The 14963-nt window shown below is 34.0% G+C and overlaps 1 protein-coding gene across 6 annotated transcripts in view; it reads right to left on the bottom strand.

The window, feature by feature from the left end:
- Positions 1–89: 89 nt before the first annotated feature.
- The window catches only part of LOC138334647 (peptidyl-prolyl cis-trans isomerase-like 4), a 59687-nt gene continuing 44813 nt past the window's right edge, over positions 90–14963 (bottom strand). For 4 of the 6 annotated variants that reach the window (XM_069283291.1, XM_069283306.1, XM_069283298.1 and 1 more), the window contains 11 exons: positions 11718–11785; positions 10673–10737; positions 9683–9800; positions 8317–8459; positions 5393–5489; positions 5023–5264; positions 4692–4758; positions 3102–3213; positions 2766–2850; positions 2141–2273; positions 90–1820 (listed from right to left, as the gene is read on the bottom strand). In XM_069283291.1, the coding sequence (XP_069139392.1) occupies positions 1572–1820; positions 2141–2273; positions 2766–2850; positions 3102–3213; positions 4692–4758; positions 5023–5264; positions 5393–5489; positions 8317–8459; positions 9683–9800; positions 10673–10737; positions 11718–11785 (1379 nt within the window). In that variant the 3' untranslated portion in view covers positions 90–1571. Of the gene's footprint in view, positions 1821–2140; positions 2274–2765; positions 2851–3101; positions 3214–4691; positions 4759–5022; positions 5265–5392; positions 5490–8316; positions 8460–9682; positions 9801–10672; positions 10738–11717; positions 11786–12488; positions 12665–14963 lie in introns of those variants that run through there. The other 2 variants (XM_069283284.1, XM_069283325.1) reach the window with 2 other exon arrangements.

Below are 14963 nucleotides of genomic sequence, written 5' to 3'. Positions count from 1 at the left end.
TTTTACAATTCTTTACATAATTATGCAAATGCCCTTGCATCACAAGTGGACTGAAAAAAAAAGCCATATAAAAACCAAACAATCAAAAATGTCATTCGAAGAGCATTTTATTCAGAACAGAAAGGCTATCTGATTATGATGCAATGATGGTACAAATTAATAGCACTTTACAGTGAAAGTGATTGTAACAAAGACCTTACTGGGTATAGTAAAAATTGTGCCATACAAAATTTCTACAACAAGAAATATTTGCTGTGATCACATTTCCTTTCGGGCGTTTTCTGTGGTTTCTTTAATCTTTTACAAATAAATCTAAATCATGCATATCCTGGCAGGAGTAACTAAAAGTGCAGCACTCCAGCACTCTATGCCAACAGTGGCTAGGCACTTAAGGTAGCTCCATACTTTTGGGAAAACCCATGTCATTTTTTTCTAACAGGTCTTATTTTCTTATTAAGATTTCAAATCTGTAAAGATAAATGGGTGTTCTCGAATTACTTTTTAAGATATTTGAGCTTGAAATATACCATCCATGCAAATTTGCTGACCGAAAATAGAAAAATTCATAAAATTATGTTTTCTGTAATATTAGGGTGAATGTAGTCTCGATCCTGTTGATTTTTTGTCCTAAATTCCTTACGATAGAACAATATACAAAACTATTTTATTTTTACAAATGCTAACTAATTTTTGTTATTTCCCAGGACCGTTTCTATACGTAATTATCATGTTTTGCCATATTTTCGCCAGTAAAAAATCAATGAATAGGCCAAAAAGGAAATGAAAACCCATGTCAATTTCACAATATTTGTATATGATATGCCCAAGGTAATATGTTTTTCAAATATCATATAAAATCACGGGGTCCTCGATCAAAATTTCACAATTTTGTAAGCTTGAAGTTTGTAACTCGCAACCCTACCCCCATTTCATCCAGTGCTAAGAAGGGTTATATTTGACTATTTTTTGAAAATCATGCCGCAAAAAAACATTCCACATCAATTCATACGTTTTTGTGATATTATATCTGGTTTATGTCTGTTTGTTTTTATGATTTTTTCCAAATTGTGTGTTTAAAGGAAATCTGTATGCGATTTTTTTAGAATTCCGGAATTTCGGTCCGGCCAGGTCCCCTCTTATGATTTATAGCGACGAATGGCACTTCCGGTGTTTAAAAATCCATTCCCATTTACGACAGGGACCGCAAAAACATCAGAGATAGCATATAATTTTCACTTCACTGCTTTTATTTGATTAATTTAATGATTTTAAACATTCCACATTATATGTAGACAATTTTCACCTATTGAAAAAATATCCAAGTGTGATGTCGTGGCGTATCGGAAACCATTCTGGAATTCAAAACAACCTCTGCAACTTCCGGTATAGCGTCATATGAATTGGCGCGATTTTCAAAAGTATGGACCTACCTTAAAATGTTAGGATGCCATATGGCTTAAAACTCTGGGCCACTCTGTCCTTCTTTACAGCATCCTCAGGCCAGAATCACTATGGCAATTATGTATTGCCAAGACGGCAGAATTATTGACACCTATATTTCAGCGAAGAGGTCATCTCCGATGTTTTTCTGACTTGTAACGAGAGTCCGAGTGTCGGTCGTGCTGTCTGTCCGTGGATCTGTTTCTGTGTCTGTCAGGTGTCCTGTCTCTATGTCTGTTTTTTTGAGGTGATCTGTCACGTTTGTCCCGATATCTGTCGCCTTCTCGATCCCTGTCCTGTGATCTGCGTTGCTTCCTTCTATGATCCACTGGACTTCTGGAACGTGATCTACTGGCATAGCGTTGTTTCTTATGTTTTTTCTACAAGATAAAATAAAGGGGTTTGATCAAATAAGTCTGCATGTAATACCATATATTCAAATTAATGTACCATGCCAATAACTCTGAAAATAATATATAAACTTTGTCTTATAGTTTTGAATTTTTTTTCATAATTTGCACCAGCCTGTAGTAATATCTAAATATTTGTGAAAATGTTCAAGCAAAAATATTGTCTTGAGTTGACTTGAATTCGCAAAAAAATATTTCTAAATTTTATGTTTGATATTTAAATACATTTGTGTATATATACAGATGAAGAAAACAGTTGTATAGTGTAACGATCGCTTTTACAATTGTACCTGTTTTTTAGCCGATACATTATCATCGCTGTCACTATAGTCTCTCTCTTCTTTGTGTTTATGTTTCTTCTTCTTTTTGTTCTTCTTACTTGTTTCAGTGTCATCATCGTCTTCAAACAATAGGTCGTACTTACTGGCTACAGTTAAGGTCAACCATACATTATAGGATAGATTTCGCTCAAATTCTATTAAATCACTGTAATACTAGTAGATATTTCTCTTTAATTTATTTCTAAACTTACATAAATTGTTTGATCAACACATCTAAATCAAAGATAGTTTTCATCACGGTTTTTTGAATCATTAAAAATTGCATCTATTATAAGAATTATCTCCCTCAAAGCTAGCTAGTTCATCTCACTTTAACACCTTAAACAATACAAGAATGAGAATAAAATATTTCATTATTGTGGATTTTGAATGTTCCAATTATAATACAATGTCTATAATTGGATTCATTATGCACCACCCATAATTATGTGTGATACATATACTGGTATGTGACTGCAGTTCATTATATTTTGTTTTATTAAATAGTACCTACATGTATTAAAGTATTGATGACCCTGTTACCAATTCTTATTCAACCTTTCAACATTTTTTTTTAGATGTTTCAAAAGGATACGGATCTTGTTTCCGACTTCTGTCTTTTAACACATAGCCAGGTCCTTTTTCCTCGTCTTTGTCTCCTAACTTTTCTACTCCTTTGCCTGTAAAAAGGAAACATAATTTACTGCTTATACCTAGTGTTAGACCTGGTGTCTATCTAAAACTTGATAATCAATTTTAGTGAAAGAAATAATTTGTGTTATGTGGAAATCGTCATAAATAAGTTTTAAATTAAATCAATGATGGCATTATCATAATGATATATAACATTATATAAGTGACATCATAACAGAGAAAATATGTATTAGGTTATCACAACAGCGCCCTTTTACTAACGCTAACCCTCACTGACCTTTGCCCTTCCACTTGACCTTTGATACAGATTGACTGAAATCAACATGTATGCGGCGATCGTCAATGAGAACATTGTCCATCTTAAAGTATGCTCGCTCACAGTCTTCCTCCTATCAAGTAAATAGAAAACGGCCAAGATGTAATCTCAAACAATAATTTTGTTTGAAATGTTCATTTTAACATCAGGTAATTTGGAGAGACAATTTTCTATTCAGTGGTACACTTGTTTGTTTATTTAATTAACGCCCTATTAACAACCAGGGTCATGTAAGGATGGCCTTCCATGTATGCGATGTGTAGCGTGTGTTTTAGTGCAAGTGTGTTTTGGGAGATTGTAGTATATTCGTGTTGAGTCTTCTTGTATAGTGGAGCTCTTGCCCTTTTAGTGCTTTATCCCATATATTAATTTCCAATATGAAGAGTACTTCGAAACAGATTTTTAAAGCCTTAAAAAGAAATATGTCTACAGATTTTTGAACATCATGGAAAAAGTAGGAAGAAACATAATTTCAGACTTGTTTTCCGATGATAAAGAAACATACAAACACCAGCAATATTACTCTGACTGAGAACTACATCATACAGTGGAACCTCCCAAAACCGAACCTTCTCAAAACCGATCACCTCTAGAAACCGAACATGGATGTCATGTACGGAATGAATTCCTCTTTATTAATAGTATATAAAACTTCCCAAAACCGATCCCTCCCAATTCCGAATACCGGACCGATTTTGAGATCGGAATAGTCAAATGTAACTAAAATACACTTCTGAAAACCGGCCTTACCTGAGCGACACCGATAGATTGCATTGAGGTCTGATCAACCGACCGTGAAATACACACATACCTGTACCATAGTTGTTGCATGCCATGTCCTTGGGCATGTATACCGATGGAAAGGCAGGTACACAGTAATTATACCCGAGATGGTGGTGTAATTATTTAATCATGCCTATTGTTTAGATATCTAACGAAGGTCTACCATGTGCACGCGGTTTGTTTACTGTAGGAAAACAAACAGAGCTAGTAATAAAGAGAAAGTTTCGTATTCAAATCACACGTTTTTTTATTTACATATGTAGTTGTCGGATAACGTAAATTATCTGTATGAAGAAGCCGAAGCCATGTATTGTTTTAGAAAATGACTATGTCATATAATGACCGGCATCGACTGATCATCGTGTACTTAGACCATATAATTTGATTCTTGACGTAACCGGAAGCGATCGGTCGTATGTAGGTTACAGACGAGAACATCCCAATGAACATTCACGCAACTAACTAACTAAACTACGTTTATAAGCGGTAACAAAGTTAAGATTGTTGTAATCCATTCCTTTTTAAACGTATGATTCTCTCTTTTGTGATAACATTTACATTAACAATCAATATCGGTCGGTTTTAACGAACACTAGGCATACATGCGGTGCACTAATGTAAAAAACGACTTCCGATCGATTAAATACGGATCGTGATGATCGGTATTCGGTTCACTTCTCCAAACCGAACCCTCTCTAAACCGGCCGAAATTATATGCACCGACCATGATCGGTTTCGGGAGGTTCCACTGTATATAGGTGAAATTACCTTTTCAAACTCGACAAAAGCGTACTGTAGGGATTCACCTGTCTTCTGGTCTTTAATCACTTCACAACTGTAAACAAACAACTCGCTTTATTTCTGGTGTGCTATGTATGGAGAATGTGCAGATGAAACAGCTTATTTAATTTATTTTGGATGAAAACCCCTTTAAAAGTACTAGATATATAAAATAAATACAAACACTTCATGCCAGATTCACAAAAAAAGGAGAAAATATACGGTCAGAATTAAGCACTGAAACCCTGTGAAACTGCAGATCACAAATTCCACTCCTCCCTCCACCACACTTTCTGTTATTATTATGTATGAACAGTACCTCTTTACAGTCCCAAATCTGGAGAAGATGATCTCAAGATCTTCCTCCGTTGTGACAGGATTGAGTTTACACACAAAGAGAACATTGTCAGGGGGTTTGACGTCTGCGTCAGGCAGATCTCCGATCACCTCTAGAAGCTGTGCATTAGCTTTTGCCTCTTTACGCTCCATTATCTCCTTGACCTTTTCCTGTTCCATACCTTTAAAGTCGTCAATGTCCTCGTCTGCACCTATACGCACACTCTGAAATACATAAAATTTTAAACTTGTAGCAATCAAAGATTCACAAATATTTATATGATTTTTGATTGGCTAAGCAAAAACCTATGTCTTATACTGTTTCAATGTCCTATCTAGAGGTGGATATTTACTTTAAGTTGCTCCTGAGTGGGTTCTGGTGACCGATCTGGGACCTCCAGTCCTGAAGGATCTTCATAGGGGTCATCTAGGACCACAGTATGGTAAATCCTGTGTTAAACATATCAAAGACAACTCTAATCAATGATTCATACTCAATATCTGGTATGGTAAGTCAATGATATACAATGTAGTTGGATACTAACTAATGTAACAGAATAAAAAAAGTTTTAGGAAATATAAGATACCGTATATCAGCTACTACAGTACTGTATTAGAATTGACAAATTTAAGATTTTGATAATAAAGCAAAATCAAGATCTTGTAATTATTACAATTAACTGATTAATTAAAAAAAAATCAAAAACTATGTTGATGTTGGATTAAAAAACAAGAGGCCCATGGGCCTTAACGGTCACCCTAGTTCAGATACAGAATGAAACAAAGACATGCATATAAACACTATATATTTGCCCATCAGGCCCTTGAAGTCAGTCAGTGATTTTATAAATTTGACTTTTTAATCTATGAAGATTATTTGGTTCCATCAAATCTGTGAATTCAGAAGAAAGATTTTTGAAATGTTATCCATTTTGACCCCTTTTGGCCCCACCCCTCTGGCCCCTGGGGGTCGGCCAGGACCAATATGGATATGATGTTAAAATGCTATCTCAGGCTAATAATTCTAACCCAGCTCAACTAATTTCCTATGAAAACTAAGCAAACAATGTTCCTAAATGTGTTTTTCCTATATAAAATATAGTAAATTTTACCCCCTCCCCAGGGGAAAATCTGAGATCCCAGGGCCATGAAATTCACAAATTTTTGTAAAGGGCCTTAAGACCTTCCAATCTATCAAGAGTATCTGGTTCCATCAAATCTGTGAATTCAAAAAGAAGATTTTTGAAATTACCATTTTGACCCCTTTTGGCTCTGCCCCTCTGGCCCCTGGGGGTCGGCCATGACCAATATGGATATGATGTTAAAATGCTATTTCAGACTAATAACCCTAACCCAGTTTGACTAATTTCCTCTGAAAAATAGGCAAATAATGTTCATAAATGTGTTTTTCCTATATAAACTAAAGTAAACTTGACCCCCTCCCCAGAGGGAAACATGAGACCCCAGAGGGAAACATGAGACCCATGGGTCATATTATTCACAATTTTTGTAAAGGACTTTAAGACCTTTCCATCTATGCAGAGTATTTTGATTCTACCAGTTCCAGAATTTCAGAAGAAGATTTTTGAAGTTTTAGCCTATTTGACCCGTTTTTGCCCCGTCCCTAAGGCCCCTGGGGATCAGTCATGGAAAATTTGGTAATAAGATTCAATGGCCATCACATAGGGATAATTCTGAAACAATTGACTAATTTCCTATTATAATGATTAAATAATGCTCACATATGTGTTTTCCCTATATAAACTATACAGTAAACTTAACCCCCTCCCCAGGGGGAAACCTGAGACCTAAGGGTCATATAATTCACAATTTTCATATAAAACACCTTAAGACCTGTCCATCTATGACGAGTTTTTGATTCTACCATTTCCAGTATTAAAGAAGAAGATTTTTAAAGTTTTAGCCTATTTTCCCTTTTTGGCCCCGCCCCTCTGCCCCGAGGGGGTTGACCAGGACCAATATAAATATAATATTAAAATGTTATCTCAGGCTAATAATTCTAAATAAGTTTGACTCATTTCCTATGAAAATTGAGCAAAAAATGCTCATAAATGTGTTTCCCTATATAAACTATGGCAAACTTGACCCCCTCCCCAGGGGGAAATGTGAGACCCCACAGTCATATAATTCACAATTTTTGTAAAGGACCTCAAGACTTTTCCATCTAAGAAGAGTATGTGATTCTACCATTTCCAGAATTTCAGTAGAAGATTTTTGAAGTTATAGCCTATTTGACCCCTTTTGACCACGCCCCTAAGGCCCCTGGGGGTCAGTCATTGAATATTGGTTAATAGGACTCAATGGCCATCTCATACTGATAATTCTGACAATATTTGACTCATTTCCTATTACAAATCAAACTCAAAAATGTGTTTTCCCTATATAAACTAAAGTTAACTTACCCCCCTCCCCAGAGGGAAACCTGAGACCCCAGGGTCATATATAATTCACAATTTTTGTAAAGGACATTAGGACCTTTCTATCTATGAAGAGTATTTAATTCCATCACATCTGTGAGTTGAGAAGACGATTTTTGAAATTTTAGTCAATTTTACCCCTTTTGGCCCCTCCCATAGCTCCCTGGGGGGTTGGGACCATATAATTCACAATTGTGATTGGCCTTATGCCTTAGATGGTTTGTGCAAAATTTCATAGAAATTGCTTCAGCAGTTTTGGAGAAGAAGTCAAAAATTTAAATTGTTGACGGACATACCACTTCGTCTCAGGTGACCTAAAAAATTACATTGCACTATATTGTGATTTTATGTTTTTATTTTTTTATTTTTTTTTAATTTTTATTAGTTTCACATCCTAATATTTACATTTACTTGTCACTTCTACTATATAAACTAACCAAGGCAAAGTGAAGTATATGACCGTATAACTGACACCCAAAATGTGACCATTATATGACATCACTAATGTTGATGTGGTGATGTCAACTGATCACCGTCAAAAATCACTGTTGATAAACGGTTTTCTTGGTCGAGCTTAAACAATGTTAATACAGAGACCCTAAAATGAGTTGATATTGTAAATATATGCATTAAACTATCTTTCTGTGGCATCTATGGTCTATATAGATGCCAGAGCTTTGCAGACAATCATCTCATAATGCCCTAGAGCTAGAAGGGAGTCCATGTGTCCCTATGAACAGGTAACATACACATTATAAATGTAAAAGAATGATTTGCTGGTGTTAACTGACCTGTTATAAGTATATAGAGTTTACTGTTTCATCGATGACACATATTACCTGATGTCCTGGTAGGGTCTATGTTCTTCATCACAGTAAGCCTCATTGATCTTCATCAGGACATCCATTCCCTCAGACACCTCACCAAACACTGTATGTTTCCCGTCCAGGTAGTCAAGGTCTTCACCAAGGGTCAGGAAGAACTGTAACCATGACGGTATAATAGTTATGTATGGTTAGTCTAGTGATATTACAGGTAATCATGATTCTCAAGGTTAGGAAGAACTGTAACCATGACGATGTGATATTTATGTATGGTCAGAAGTGATATTACAGGTAATCAAGATTCTCAAGGTGTAGAACTGTAACCATGACGATGTGGTAGTTATGTATGGTCAGTAGTGGTATTACAGGTAATCAAGATTCTCAAGGTCATGAGGAACTGTAACCATGACAATGTGATATTTATGTATGGTCAGTAGTGATATTACGGGTAATCAAGATTCTCAAGGTTAGGAAGAACTGTAACCATGACAATGTGATATTTATGTATGGTCAGTAGTGATATTACAGGTAATTAAGATTCTCAAGGTTGGGAAGAACTGTAACCATGACGATGTGATATTTATGTATGGTCAGTAGTGATATTACAGGTAATCAACATTCTCAAGGTGTGGGAGAATTGTAATCATCACGATGTGATATGTTATGTATGGTCAGTAGTGATATATTACAGGTAATCAAGATTCTCAAGGTGCGGAACAACTGTAACCATGAAGATGTGATAGTTTTGTATGGTTAGGCTAGTGGTATTACAGGTAATCAAGATTCTCAAGGTCATGAAGAACTGTAACCATGCATGACGATGTAATAGTTATTTATGGTCAGTAGTGATATATTACAGGTAATCAAGATTCATAAGGCCATGAAGAACTGTTACCATGACGATGTGATAGTTATGTATGGTAAGTCCAGTGGTATTGCAGGTAATCAAGATTCTCAAGGTCATGAAGAACTGTAACCATGACGATGTAATAGTTACATATATATGTATGGTCACTTATAACATAGTGATGTTAAAGGTAATCAGTGTCAGTAAGACCTGTACCTGGCATTGATTTATTTATTTGATCTCAGTGGCATATTATGTAAATTAAAATGTAAAACTACACATTGTAGATGATGGTAATGGATGTACAGTATGTAGTACAGCCCCTACATGCATTTATTACCAAATATATTGTATGTGTTTAATAAATAAATCTTAGCTATAGCTGCCTCTATATGAAAGTGATAGGATGACTGGTGTTGCAATTGACATGACTTATTATATCAATTACCATCTTAATCAAACACTATAAATACTTCCTCTAATGTTGTGGCAAAGGTATGACAGTCAAATCATAGGGAGTTTTCTAAACTTTACCTGAGAGCCATGCATATTGCCTCCATTGTTTACCATGGAAACTGTGCCAACTTTTCTGTGTTTCATTCTGGGAACAAGTTCCATGTCAAAGTACCGGGCCTGATCTCCATATAGCAAGCTGCAAATTACAGGTTTAATGTGTAAAGCATGTATTAGTCTGCCACCTTATATAATTGTACATCATCTTTTTCTTAAATCTAGTTAAAGCCATTGAACCCATATATTGTTATGAGTTACAGCATCAATCGGTATTTAATAATTAACATTAGTTGTTATAATAAAGGACAAACGTCACACAAAAGTTTAATTGTGTATTTTTAAACCACATTCTGTAGTACAATATTAGTTATATAGTTAGTTACTGACCCCCTATAAAGGCATATAGGGTCATAGCTCCAGCCTCCTATAGTTCTTACTGACCCTCTATACCTTCATAGGGGGTCAGTAACTCACCATATATTTGTTTCATTAGATCTATTTTTTTTGTCAAGAATCTAAAATCAAACTTAAATCATGCCGGCAAAGGAGTTGGCCTAGGCCTACATATTTATTCTCGCAGAGATAATCACTTAAAATTATGCTGATAAATTGATTGTAGAATGAGGATTGATAGATTTATATAAACAAACCCCTCCATTACAAACTGGCGTAGGGGAAGCAACTTGTATTAGAAAATGCATTGCATTTAATTTTAAAGTATTAAAATTATTTTAAATCAACTTTACACAAAAAAAAAAAATAAGTAATAAATATTTTTACAGTAATGAAATGGTATATTTAGTTGAAGAGAATGTGTTTAAATTTTGAAGCGCAGGCGACAGCCGTCATATTGCATCATAATAAAATTTACTGACCCCCTATAAAGTGTTGGGGGGTCACCATGTGACGGCTCTCCGCCAATCATTTTGGGACATTTCTGTCCGAGGTTTGATAAAGATGTAAACATATCTTCATTTCAAATTACAGAGACAGTTTAGTTGATGTACTTACCCATTCACAGATTCTCCTCCCTTACCAGTCCCTGAAGGGTCACCTGTCTGAGCAACTAAATTTCTCTGAAAGGAGAGAGGCCAAGAAAAAATAGTAATATTAAATAGATTATGTCACTGTGTTTATAATCTTAGTGGATGTGACAGTCACAAAATGAAAACTACTCTATCATTTCCTAGTTATGGTTTAAGTGAATATATCCTACTGTGTATATATATGTAATGTGAAATTTATAAAAACTGTTGCAATTAAGTTCAATATTAATACTTTTAGTAATATTTCATATATTTTTCACTCTCACAAATTAATTGTTGTAAAATATGCACTTGATGAATATGAATGCATATCTATGATGGTGAATTTACATCCATAAAAGCATGCAGCAATTTTATAGTTTTTACATACATGCACATAAAAATATACAAATGTATAATTGAGATAAGGCCCAAATGGGAAATGTTGTATGTATTTAAATTGAATACATTTTGGAAGAACTACATGTACCACACATGTCTAAAACATTCGGGTAATAATGGAAACCCATCCAGATTCTATTGACTTCCAAAAAGCCTCTCAATCTCCTTTATTTACATTTTCACGGCAACCCTACTATGTAACCGTACCAAGCGCAGTTGGCATTATCATGCTAAATGAACGGTCATCCGGTTACTATGATGTTATTATCATAGTAGATTTGCAACATCTCTTGGGATTTTTGGGATTTTATCATAAAATTGTTATCAAATGTAAATATATATCATTCAAAGTCTTTCAGTTGGCATTGATACACAATATGAATGCCAACTGGACAAAAGCAAATTCAATATGAAGTTCATTGAATTTGCCTCTTTTCAGTAGTGGGAATGTCAACTGAAAGACGTTCTATGCTTTAATATGGCTCGCTCGTAGAGAGGTCTACGGCATAAAATGTAACAAGGTGAGAATGCATGTTGCAACCAGTCGGCTTGAAGTTGCTATAGTGATCGACTTAGTAGGGTACATGTATAATTATTACTAAGTAAAGAAAGAGAATTCATACAATTACCTGTACAGAATGGAAGAGTGAAAAGTTGTAGTATTTAACCTTACACAGCTTCAGAAAATTTTTGCAACCTAAAACAAATTGAAACAGTCACACACTGTACATATATCATCGGACCAGCGAATAGCGCAGGTGCCTATTGTAGTAAATGCAAATGGCTGCTATAAATGGCGGATCACAAATATCGCATATATATATATATATAGGCACCTGCGCTATTCGCTGGTCCGACTTTGCCAAACAAACTGTTGGAGTACCTGGCATAGTCACTACTGAACACGATAGCATGTTTATTTGGTGCCATCAATGCAATTTACACGAGTTCTATTTCTTCTCCAGAAATATACATTTTTCTCTTATTTTATTGAAATTTACAAGCAGCTTCACAAATTACATATCCACAGTAATTAAGACTGACAGTTAGCCAGGGTACATACCAACAATTAATGAAGTTAGTTTTGTTCAATTGCAGCACAGTAATAAGTTGTAGGCTTGCAAAATATCACTGGTTAAAGCCTATACATGAACCTAAAAAGGCCTTGCCTTCAGTCATATTATCCTAAATTAAAACCACAGATTAAAATTTTGACCTATCTTTAAGACGCGATCGGTCATAATTTTGAGCCTGAAATTATACCTATTGTTAGCATTATTTTATTTTGAGGATTCGTTGTGCATGTGGTTCATAGGCCTACTGAGTAATGCCTGTTATTATTTCATAAAACAAGAATTTATAAGTGAGAAATACATATCCCTGCATAAATAATGACGTACATATTGGCCTTTCGTCAACGAATAAATCTATTGTAATATCACCAAGGGATGTTTCCAATACCACAGCCATCTCTTCACCATAACTTTCACAGCAGCTGATTACAGAAATATATGTGAAGCAGCTAGCGCTGCTAAACGTTTTGAAATGAATACGACTCTTGTGAAAATGGAGGTAAAAAAAGATAGTAGCGGATTTTAAACTTCGTGTGGGTGACGGACACGGAACATTACGGAATTAGCATTGGATACTAAGGTAGTAAGCAGAAGCTAGGAAAGCGAGAGAAGACTTTTATTTTAAATGAACAGAGATTACACATACTCTGTGCATGTAGTATGTTATTATATGTTTTTTAAGTAGATTTCTAATATCGATTTTTGTACATTTTCTACAATGCACAGGCCCAAAATCTAGTAAATCTCTCTGTGCACGTTTACGTAAGCCTATATATATATATATACAATTTACCACATTAATATTTAATCATACTGAAAGTGCATGTGTATTTCCCAGTTGACAGTGTCCTTAATATATAACTTGTTAATCATAATGTGAAAGTTTCAGATTGCACAAAGCCTAATCTTGGAACTGAAAATGGGAAATTCCCGCAAAGTAATAAAAGTACAGACATTTTACAGAAATTTCTCACTTTCAATTGTTAAAATATTGAGAGAAAAAATAATAAAAATAAAATGAAATAAAATGATACGAAAAAATATGGCACGTACACATGTATGAATATTTAATGGATTTTGTCCATCTGATAATTATCATATATATATATGGACTATGACAAAAATATACATTTGGTTTTTTATATAAACATATTTTATTGTAATATTTTGCTATAATATATGAATTAGATTGGGCACAGTTTTCCAACTTATGTCAAGCTCAAAGGGATCTGATATTTAGTTACAGTTTACATCAACAGGGACCCACCAGAGTGTCTATAGACCAGTCTTAGCCGTTTTTGGGGTCTTGATGAAAAAGGTTAGCATTATATTCTACATATATTGTTATACACCAATGGCGGAAATCTCTCAGACACAAAAAATTCTACCCCACCTAGTTTTAGCGGCAAAAAAAAAAAAAAAAAAAAATCACATTTCACACCGGCCAATTACACTAGGACTGTCTTAACTTGAAGACCAAGTTTCATAATCACGTTATGCTCCATAAAACAGGATTTACCAATATTAATCCATTAAAAAGCCAACAGGCAACATTTCTAATATGTCCAAAGCACATTGACAACTTTTATCTAAAATGATAGTGAAGTTTCCTTAAACGGAACTCGGAACTGGTTCCGAGTTCCGTTTTACTTAAACGGAAATAGATGTTATTTGAAAACGTATTTAAACTAGCTCTATCACAAATTATCCATAACAAAACACAACAGAAAACATTTGTAATATGTTCAAATAACATAAACTGAATTTTTTAAATTTTGTTTAAAAAACAAAATCCTTAAACGAAACTCGGAACTGCTTCCGAGTTCCGTTTAGCTTAAATGGTGTAACTTGCAACAACCATTTTCAAGCCAAGATAAAAATATCTCCGTTTTATTCAACTTCACTGGTTTTGTTTAACTAGCCAAGGAGTGATATAGAGGCATGCAGAACTTTACTAGCTTAAATTACCCTATCTGAAATAAAACTCCTATTTAGTTTACTTTATACTTATCTCAGCACATGCAAGCAGCGTCTTCATTAAAATCTTTATATAACACACGTAAATATGTTACTAGACAGTATTAATTTATTGTTACTATACAGTATTCATTTATTGTTACTAGACAGTATTCATTTATTGTTACTAGACAGTATTCATTTATTGTTACTATATAGTATTCATTTATTGTTACAAGGCAGTATTCATTTATTGTTACTATACAGTATTCATTTATTGTTACTAGACAGTATTCATTTATTGTTACTATACATTATTCATTTATTGTTACTAGGCAGTATTCATTTAATGTTACTATACAGTATTAATTTATTGTTACTAGACAGTATTTATTTATTGTTACTAGACAGTATTCATTTATTGTTACTAGACAGTATTCATTTAATGTTACTAGACGGTTATAATTAATTGTTACTAGAAAATATTGTTTATTGTTCCTTGACCGTATTCATTTATTGTTACTATACAGTATTCATTTATTGTTACTAGACAGTATTCATTTATTGTTACTATACAGTATTCATTTATTGTTACTAGACAGTATTCATTTATTGTTACTATACAGTATTCATTTATTGTTACTATACAGTATTCATTTATTGTTACTAGACAGTATTCATTTATTGTTACTATACAGTATTCATTTATTGTAACTAGACAGTATTCATTTATTGTTACAAGGCAGTATTAATTTATTGTTACTAGACAGTATTCATTTATTGTTACTAGGCAGTATTCATTTATTGTTACTAGGCAGTATTCATTTATTGTTACTAGACAGTATT

The sequence above is a fragment of the Argopecten irradians genome, chromosome 1, assembly GCF_041381155.1.
Source record: "Argopecten irradians isolate NY chromosome 1, Ai_NY, whole genome shotgun sequence".
NCBI classification, from domain to species: Eukaryota; Metazoa; Mollusca; class Bivalvia; order Pectinida; family Pectinidae; genus Argopecten; species Argopecten irradians.
Note: the sequence above shows the minus strand (reverse complement) of the source record. Positions and strands in the feature narration are given on the sequence as shown.